General features: G+C 42.1%; 1 protein-coding gene across 1 annotated transcript; it reads left to right on the top strand.

Moving 5' to 3' along the window:
* Positions 1 to 361: 361 nt before the first annotated feature.
* LOC103780609 (conserved oligomeric Golgi complex subunit 3-like) lies at positions 362 to 8,174 on the top strand (the record flags this gene model as incomplete). Its single annotated transcript, XM_008948298.1, has 7 exons — positions 362 to 482; positions 2,764 to 2,852; positions 2,941 to 3,075; positions 4,048 to 4,123; positions 5,755 to 5,882; positions 6,903 to 7,001; positions 8,145 to 8,174. Coding segments are annotated over 7 exons (678 nt in total), but the record flags the coding sequence as incomplete, so codon positions are not given.
* Positions 8,175 to 10,357: the final 2,183 nt, after the last annotated feature.

The following is a 10,357-nucleotide window of genomic DNA, read 5'->3' as shown; positions in this document are numbered from 1 at the left end:
AAGTATTATATATATTACCAATTCCTGGCTCTTAGGAAGAAGTGGTTTGTATCTTTGAAATAAGGGATACCTGTACTTAATGTGATCTAATTTTGTGATCTAATTCTTCAGAGAAATATGAATCAAGTCTCCTTTTATAAAGCAACATGTTAGGAACAGTACAGAAGTGGAATTTGTTGGCCCCAGAGTGTAGTTAATAGCACTACAGACTCATGGCAAAAGCTCATTAATAAGATTATTAGTGTTAATATTGTTACAGGAAGCTACTGATAAAAGTGGAGGGGTTGAAACTTTGCCCTTGTAATCCAAAAAAACCAAGAAATGAAATGTCATGCATGTTCTTTCTCTTGTTGTGCTGTAGACCCAGGTTGATGGACAGCTTTTCTTAATCAAACATCTTTTGATCCTCCGTGAACAAATCGCTCCTTTCCACACTGATTTCACCATTAAGGAAATTTCCCTGGACCTTAAGAAAACTAGAGGTACTAAACAGTTGCTGGCTACAGACTGGGATGGGATTATCCTCCCTTCATGTGCCAGCAGAGTTTTGGGTTTATTTTATGTTCACTTGCAATGACCTGTGTGCCTGTTCTAATCTCTTGCTTGTTCATCTCTGGAAAAAAAGGCAAAAGGATTCTCTTACTCACCACGACTCAAGATGTGTCTAACAAGCTCTTCATTTCTGTATGAAATGCATTTGACTGCTTTTTGCTGCTGCCCTAACTTCTTTCTTCAGTCCTTTGGAAGAAGAGCTAAGCAATCTACATTTCTGCTGCACAGAGGTGTCTTTTCCCTTCTCTGACCCTTTAAGGAATAGCTTTTGGTACTGCTGTTGAGCAGGTGAATTTAACAATGCACAGTTGACTTGCCTAGAAGAAATTAAGATTTCTTAGACCTTTCTGTGGTATTTTGTTTTGGAAAAGGTCTTAAGTTCAATAAACAGCCTTGTTGAGTAGTTTATATAGCAGCTGTGTCTGTTGGACAAAGAGAGTAGTGGCTAAGTCATGACTTTTAAAATTGTGCTATGATTCCTTTGTAAAATGCAGAAAACCCCCCTCTCAATACCAAAGTGAACTGTCATGCACTTGTCAAGCTTCTAAAGAGAGTGGTGAAGATCATTGGAAGCATGTCAAGTTTCTTTCCTTCCATCCCAGAAGAGAAAGCTGAAGAAATGTCTTTTCTCTCCTACCATCTAACAAGCTGCTGTCTTAACTCTGAACCAAGCAATTCTTAAACTAACCACTTCACCTCTTGCATTTGAACATCAAGGAAACCTCCTACCTGTTGAGTAGTTTCTAGTTGACTGGAGGTTAAAGGGCAAATACATCCTTTTGGTGTCTTGTCCTGGCTGACACACAAGTTTGTTCTCCATCTTCATTGAACTGAATAAATTTTTGTGCCAGCCAGTGCTTTGCAGATGTGGTAAGTAATGGAAAACACTTTCTTTCTGTTGGGTGGTGTTGAAAAGATGTACATTGTGCTTAATTCTTCCTGCAGAGTGGCATAGGGTGGTAGGGCTTTGATATTTGGGGTTAGTTGTGGAAGGAAAATGACAGGGCTGAAAGGAGCTTTACTGTGTTCTAGCCAAGCTTGCTGCACATAGATTGAAGATTTGGGATTTATAGACAAAGGGACACTGCTTGATGTAAAAGAAATGCTTCTGCCCAATTTTTAGTCTTAAATGTAATATAATGCTAAGGTTCATGTAGCTGAAGTGTGCAATGGGGAGCAGTGACTTTCACTGACTAGTTTATAAGCTCCTAATAAAGATCTTGAGGTCTTTGTGGAATCAGTGAAGTTTCTGGGAAATAAGTCAGATAATAAAATGAATCTTTCTCTGTGGTCCCCTTTAACTACATAGAGGTGGAAATTCTTCATTCAGTGCAAAACCTACATGCCTGCATGTCTGGTATCCCCTCTTTACTGCCTCTGGCAGCACTTCTGTGACTCTTATGTCTATGAATGACTGCCACGACCACTAAACTGTGTCCCAAAGTGCCACATCTACACATTGTTTTAAAAATTTTGGTTTTAACACCTCCAGGGTCTCCCTGGGCAGCCTGTTCCAGTGCCTCACCACTCTTTCAGGAAACAAATCCTTCCTAATACCCAATCTAAACCTCCCCTGGTGCAACTTGAGCCCATTTCCTCTTGTCCTGTCAGTAGTTAGGAGAAGAGACTGACACCCACCTTGCTGCAGCCTCCTTCCAGGGAGTTGTAGGGAGCAGTAAGGTCTCTCCTAAGCCTCTCCATCTCCAGACTAAACAATCCCAGTTCCCTCAGGTGCCCCTCACAAGCCCTGTTCCCCAGACCCTTCACCAGCTCCATTGCCCTTTTCTGGACACACTCCAGCCCCTCATTCTCTTTCTTACACTGTGGGACCCAAATCTAACTTAAATTCTGTAAAAATCTTTCACTTGTAGACACAATTCCAGAAGGAGCTCACACCATGTATGTGCTGATAGCACTACAGCTACTAGCAGTCATTTGTTAGGTTTGTGTTGTACATTTATCTGTTTATACCATGCAATTTTTAGGTTTGGGTTAATTAATTAATTGTTAAGTGCAATTAAAAACCAGTGGACCATGCTTGGTGTGCTTCTGGGCCTGTGCATCCACACCTAGCACTACTGGGAGTCATTGATGTCACAGTCTTAATCATGCTAAGCCATTTTTTTATGTGTGGAGGAGTGATTCAAGTCTTTTAATGCCTGGAGCTGGATGCCATTGCCTCACAGAATGAGTGACTCTCTTGATTCACAGATGCAGCCTTTAAAATCCTGAACCCAAAGGCAGTGTCAAGATTTTTCAGACTCAACAGCAACAACGCCTTGATCCAGTTCTTACTGGAGGTAATGGGGAGGAATATTGCAGTCAGAAAAATGGGGTGGTGATCCCTGGCAGATAAAATAAAGAGGGAATTGTTGTCTTCTCTTCCAGGGGACTCCAGAAATCAGAGAGCATTACATTGACTCTAAGAAGGACGTGGATCGCCACCTGAAATCAGCCTGTGAGCAGTTTATTCAGCAGCAAACCAAACAGTTCATCCAGCAGCTGGAGGAGTTCCTGGCAAAGGTACAGGATGTGTGGTGTGTGTGCTAACATGTCCCAAATCCTGCCAGGCTGAGGGTATTGCTGGTTAAATTTGGTCTAGGAGGAGCTGCTGGTCCTGTCTGATGAGTTGAAGATGATGGCATTTCCCATTTTAAGGTCATGCTTCCCTTTTAAGTTCCAACAACAGTTTTTTGAGGCATTTTTGAGGTGAATAAAGGAACATGATGGAGTTTTGTTGGTAAAAACAACCCTTCTGCTCTTAGATCAAGAAGCTTTCATGCTTCTTTGTGTTGAAAAAGGTCTGTGAAAGTTGGCAGGAGCTTGGAGGAAAACCACCTTGACTGAATCTTTAAGCCTTCAAAATGAGAAATCTGAGGTCCTGTGTGTTCTTCAGGGAGCTCTTAAAGTGTGGCCATGAAGTGTGGTAAAATTTTCTGTTCTTGGCATATTTTACACCAGTGTGGTGCTTGCTGAGCAGGAATTTCCTCCCAGGTCCTTTTTGGGACAGAAATATCTGGTAAAAGTTGGTCAGAATGATGAGCAAATAGCTCAGCTGCTGCTTTTGGAGGATTTAGAAAGATTTCAGTATTAAATTCACTTGTGGTTGCCATGCTGGGGTGAGGAGCATGCTGAAAATATAGAAGGGTGGCTGGTAAGAGTGATAGATTGTCCAAGTGATCCCAGTGATTCACTGGGAATCTGGGGAGTTTGATTAACCTGCTTAAGGAGAAATCTCTCTTGAGGTTTTGTATCCTGAAGTGCTTAATTTTAATCCCATTTTGAATTTTACTTTCCACTAGCAATCATGGTTGTCATTTTAAATCCCTTTTCTATCAGGCTGTGTGCCCTGTGTGTCCCCAAGTCAGGGCACAGAAGAGAGAGGAGGGGAAATGCTGCACACTGCAGGATCTCAGAGACTTGCACAATTATTTGGTGCCTTTGTTGTGACTCCAGCTGAAAGAAACATCATTTTGTTGATTTTATTTGTTTCAGGTAGCTGCTTTAAAAACCATGGCCACCCAGGGAGGTCCCAAGTACAGCCTTTCACAGCAACCTTGGGCACAACCAGGTATCTGCTTTGTTTTATAATCATGCTGCCTCTGAGCTGCTTGTAGGCTAATCAAGCCATGATCTCTTACTACTTTGAGGCTTGGTCTAAAAATTCCTCCTCAGATGGAGAAAAAGACCCTTTCCATTCACCATTTTTTGGTAGAGCCATATAAGCTGCTTTATATAGGGCTGAAGTATTTCAGGATGTCATTTGTCTCTGTGCCTGGCTTCCCAAAACACAGGAATCTGAAAAGCTGGCCAGAGTAATTTGGATTGTCAGGCTGGGATTGATTTGGTACAATTAAGTACCTAAGAACTCTCCTTTTCTTGAAAATCCTGGCTTCTGGTTTTACTTGTGTGGTAGTTTAAATGTCTTAAGGTACCTCTAAATCCAAACCTGACAAACTTCAGGGTATGTATTTAATGACTTGAGGATCTCTCAAGCTGGGGCTGTTCTTGCATGAAAAGGACATTTCCACAACTGCACAGGGAATGTGCTTGAGGAACTATTTGATTGAGATGAAGATTTTTGCTTTTGGGGGGGAAAAAAATGCCCAGGCAATAAAAGCTTCAATGTAAATTCATTTGGTACCTGTTTCTTTCTCAGTTTTCCTGTCACTATCCAAAAAAATGGGATATGGCTTTGCTTCCCTCTTCTTAAGAACTCAGCTGTGAATGTTTTGTAGGAACATTTAGTTTACATGTTCCTGGGTTGTTTTGCTCTTCACATTACAAAGTTGTGCTTCTGGGCTGACACTGAGAAACCTGATTATTCCAATTCATGCATTGGAACCTTCTGTTGAATCATGTTCTTTAAAATGCAAAGCCAGGCACATTCATGCATAATTCAGTGCTGCTCCATGGGTCAGACACTCTCAAGGGCTAACTCCAGCTTCTACTTCACAGCTCCTGCTTCTTCAGGAGTTATTTTTAATGTTTGTTTGGAGATAATTATGTGTGTAGAGGCAGAGCTACTACTGTTTCTTGGAGTCATTTGTTTGGGAAGGAGAAGTAGGCAGAAAATTTAGATACAGTAGAAATAGAGGAAGAAAAAAAAAACCCTTAATATGTTAACTTAGGTGCTTTAAAGCTGTGAAATGGATTTTCCCCTTGCCCTTTATGCAGAGATCTTGTAAAATCATTAAAACACCTAGCAAGAAAGAAAGAAGGTCTTGTCTGAGAGAGGATTCCTGTCTGGTTGAGTCAAAATCCAGATGGCTCTGCAGCTGCCACCTTCTTCCAGACACAGCCTGTGCTCCCTGAGGAGAATTTGGGATGTGCTCTTCTCTCTGCTAGCACTATTTATTTCCCAGCAGGTTCTTTTCAAGGCAAGTTTTCTAGGGGGGGAGCCTGTGTAGAACTTTGCTGCTGGGAAGGCTGTGGCTTCAGGACTGTCAGGAGGATGTGGCAGCTTGTAGAAAGGGGTTGGGTGTAGAAATTGGTTGGAATAGGTCCCAAAATAAAAGCCTTGTCTGGCCTGTTGTGGCCATAGGATGGGTTGATGCTGCACAGCCCACTCACCTCTTTCCCTTCCCCTTAAACCTGGGGTTATGAGCAGCCTCAGGGAGGTGGAGGTGTCACTCTGGAGTGTAGATTTCAATTAGCAGGGCACCATTTTAGCCTGGTAAGTGTCTTTTCTTTCATTTTCAGCCAAGATCAACGACCTGGTCTCAGCCACTTACAAGACAATAAAAACCAAGCTGCCATCAACGTTACGAAGCATGTCCTTGTACTTGGCCAATAAAGACACAGAATTAATTCTCTTTAAACCAGTTAGGGTGAGTATTGCTAGATATCCTTCATCTTTCCCTCTAGGTGTTGGGCCTTCCTTTAGTTGAAGACTTATCATGAGTCTTATGAGTTGAAGACTCACCTGTATAAAGGTGTGTCTGGACACATTTGTAGATGCCTGTGTGCAGACACAGAGCTGTGTGTTTGGGGAGTTGTTCTAGGCTACCAGGCCACCCAGTAAACAGGGACAAACACCACAGAATCATAGAATCAACATGCTTGGAAAGCACCTCCAGGATCATCAGGTCCAACCTCCATCCCAACATCTCCTTAACCACTAGACCATAGCCTCAATTGCTATATCTACTTGTTTTTTGAACCCCTCTAGGGATGGTGACTCCACCACCTCCCTGGGCAGCCTGTTCCAGTGCCTCACCACTCTCTCAGTGAAGAAATTCTTCCTCATATCTAATTCTTCCCTGGCACAACTTGAGGCCACTTCCCCTCATCCTTACCATGTACATGTCATAGCAAACAGACTATTAACAGCTACTGTGGGTGTCCCTGGGCTGAGAAGCCTGTTGAAAAGACAGAAAATCAAAAATAAAAGGAAAAAACAACCTACTAATATGTTTTGTAACAACACTTTTACCTTAAAAACCCACAACACAGCTCCCCTGCTCTCTGTTGTGCTCAGCCTACACAACACACACAGGCTGCAGGGAAATAACTGGTTCTGTTCATCCTCTTCCCACTGTAACCCCACCAGAAAGAACCAAGCTTGAGTTCTAACCCTCCAGGCTAAGTCTGTAGGACTCCAGTGTTTCACCTCAGCACATCTTAGCTGAAGTTTTTATCTCACAGCCAACGTGGCTTCCTTGTGGCTGTTTTGGGCTTGTTTTGGAAAGTAAGCTCTTCCCTGGCAACTTCTCCCTCTTAAAACTTGACTTCTCCTCCCTACCTGGTCACTTCTGTAGCTCTTCCATGTACGTTGTGCTTATTCTGCTTCATGTCTGAGATGGGATGTTCTGTTTTTTTAATGGAGTTTTGTCTTTTTCTGTTAAAAGAATAATATTCAGCAAATGTTCCAGAAACTCCATGCTTTATTAAAGGAAGAATTTAGTGATGAAGATATCCAGATCATAGCTTGCCCTTCAATGGAACAGGTACATATTGAAGCTCCCTGTTTTATCAGTGACTCTTCCATGTGACTGGCTTTTTTACACATTATTTTTTTCATTTTTAGTATTTTCAGTGTTCTGACTCCTTATTTATTGTCCCTCTTAATCCTGGGGTTTGTCTGAACTCCAAGCTCTCAGCTAAAAGGGGGTTTGGTTTGATTTATTTATAACTATCCAGCAAAGTTGTTAAAGTTGAAGGTGATGCTGTTGCAGGGGGTTGAGGGGTACAACCTCACAGCAGAGTCTTGCCACTTCTGGGCATTGTTTTTTTCAGGGGGATATCCAAACTAGTGAATATGCTTTAAAAAAACCCCTGTGCTTGTGAAGGAAATCTTTCTTTTGACAAAAAAAAACCCCAAACTTTTACATTTAGGAAGGGTGAGAAAGAATTACAAAGGTTCATTTGAAGTAAATGGTACTGGGGGAAAGTGCAGATGTTTGTGGAAGTGGAATGAGGAGGTCTTTAGTCTCAGAGATGATTTGGGTGAAGAATTCTCTGCATTAGGATGCTCTGTCAGAAATCAAGCAGGTTTTTATTTTAAATCTTGCTTTGATCTTAATAGTCCAGGGGCTGTGGATGGAATCCTGATGATCCCAGGATGTCAATAGTTAAGCAGATAATCTAGTTTACAGATTAGAGGATGTTGCCTGGTGTGGATGTGGGATGTGTGAGAACTCTCCTGGAGTGGGAGTGAGGCACTGGAAGGAGGTGGCTTCTTTTAAGTGATTATCTGTTAACCCTTAGGATCACTTCTACAAACTGAAGTGTATGAGAAAGTCCATTGTAATTTGTGGGAAACAATTATTTTGTGTGTTTCAGGTACCTAAAGGAATGTTACCATGGTTTTGTGTGCATATTTTTGGCAATTCCTTCTTAGAAATTGGGAATTTCCCCTTAGAAACTGAGACACAGGAGGTTCTGACTGCTGAAATGACTGCTCAGGGTGGTCAGCAACTGCAGTTTAGAAAGAATTGGAATTTGAGTGGAAATTTTGACCAGTTGTTTTCTCCTGCTTTATCTCAGACTCTGCTTCTTGGGAATCCTGCTTAAAAGTTAAAACTATAGGACATGAATTCTGAAACTTGGCTGCTCTGTCTGATGTGGGCTTTGTTTTTTTTCTCTTTCAGGTGAACTTGCTTCTATCCATGTCCAAGTAACCCAGCAGAAAGGCTGCTTGGAATAAGCTTCAGGGGATGCAAAGACATTTGCTTGAAGGAAACAAAAGGATCCCACTGTGCAGTCCAGTCTGCATCAGAACTGTCCAGGCTACTGAACCCTGTTTTAGGGGGGAAAAAAAACTAAAAAAACCAACCTACATTTTAATTGATTTGTTAAAGATCTGTCCTCTTCATTAGCTTGAGAAGTGGGGGCAGGGGAAAGGAAACAAAAAGCCCTTTGTGGATCACTCTTCCAGGAGCTCAGTTTCTGCCTTATCCAGATGTTTTCCAAGTTGCAATCCTGTTGTTTTGGGGTTTTTTTTAAATGTAAAAACCTTCCTGGCTTTCCTTGACTCAGCTGATGTGTGCAGAGAAAAGCCATACTCCCAAAGGCAGGCTGGAAACACAACATGGGGAGTCAAATGGGAGCTGGAAAAGGCATCAAGGCTTGGAGACAAACACGTTGGCATGGCTCCCCCAAAAATCCTGGTGATCCACCCTGTGCTTGAACACAGTTGAGGTTCCTAGCTGGGAAAACTATTTCCTGCATGTGAAGGATTTCTTGAAACCTTGGACGTGGTGTTTTTCTTGCACTGGGAGCTGTGAGGTCTGACCTGAAGTTTCCTGCTCTGACCTCCCTCTGTGTAAAGAATCTCAGTCCCTTGGGATTTGGAATGGAAAGCTGTGCAATAGAATTTGGGTCCTTCTGGAGATGTTTTCAGATGCTTCCCAGCAAAGCTTAGCGTTGAGATTCTCAGGTACTTCATTTTAGAGTTGTTTTTTTTTGGCCTTACCCAAGATCCTGTGGTGGTGTCCTGTTGTTGAAAGGGGGAACTGGGAGTGGAGCTCATACAGATTTTGTGCTGGAGTAAGTCCTAGCACTAATAAGCACTAATAAGTACTAATAAGGGGGTGTGGGGGTGCCAGAAATGGAAGGTGCAAGCCTCTCAAGTCAGCATTAGAAACAGAGGATGAGTGTTTGGTGGCTGGTAAACAGAGAACCCTGTTCAGGCGGGATTATTTCAGGGATTATTTGGTCCTTCTCTGAGAAAGCTGAATGCTCAACACTTGCCCATTAAGGGAATGAAACACTACAAGCAGCTTCAGGGTGTCTCTGTGTGTAAGTCTTTGCAGCACAGCAAAAGAACAATGTGAGAAAATGTGGAGAAAAAAAAAAGATGTGGCAGATTTTTCACTTATTGATAAAACCTGTTCTGTAGTTTTAAATGTATAGAAATTCCCAGGCAGATGGGTGGTGGTTTGGTTTCCTTTTTCTGTCCTAAATCCCCTGGCTGGAGGCTAAGATGGATTTAAAGGTCCCAGGAGAAGTGTTGCAGCAGTGGTGCTGAGGCACAGAAATGGTACTCACAGGCCCTTACTCCTTGAAAATCACCTAGAGGAACTAACCAGGAAGAAAACTCACCTTTTCTTTTTACTTCTGTAGAAACACAGGCTGTAAAATAATGCCCAGTGCATTGTAATATATGTATATTTGTTTTTTATAAAGCTTTACAGGAGGACTGCAGGGTCCCTGTAGAGAATTGTGGCTGAATTCATCCAGACCTTGCACGGAGAGGATGTGGAGGGTGAAATATTGGAGTAATCCCTCTTGTGCTTGGGATCTTCTCCTCCCTTGGAGCCACCCAGACAGCTCTAGGACAGCTGGTTGAGAGGTTAGAAAAGCAATCAATCAGTTTCTACTAATGAACATTTGTTTAAACTTGTACAGTTCCAGATATTTACGTTTACAGATAGTGTAAATATTTTCAACAGATTAATTTAAGATGCTTTATATTATCTTGAACTAGAAAACTTGCTGGTTTTAATTTTTTTTTTAAAAATAAAAAACCTTGCCTCCTATTTTGGTCCAAGAGGAAAGCTTTATTCTGTACCCTGAGGCTTCTCTGGCAAGAGAACTGGGATACAGAGACAACAAACATCCTGTAAGCACAGGCAGTGTGTGGCTGGGAAGTTTTTCCCAGTAAGAGAATTGATTTTATTTGGCCCAGATGTATCCCTGAGTGCTGAGTGTGGAGCTCATGGTTAAAGTCATGCCTCTTTATGGGTCTAATAAAAGTGGGTTTGTATTTTCTTGACTGACAAATGATGGTGTGTGTTCTATTTGCAAGCCTGGTTGCTCACAGAGTGATCTGTGTGTAGTTTCTCATGACCACCTCCTGTTC

The sequence above is a fragment of the Merops nubicus genome, unplaced genomic scaffold, assembly GCF_000691845.1.
Source record: "Merops nubicus isolate BGI_N331 unplaced genomic scaffold, ASM69184v1 scaffold32159, whole genome shotgun sequence".
NCBI lineage: Eukaryota > Metazoa > Chordata > Aves > Coraciiformes > Meropidae > Merops > Merops nubicus.
This window is presented reverse-complemented; position numbering and strand designations above follow the sequence as displayed.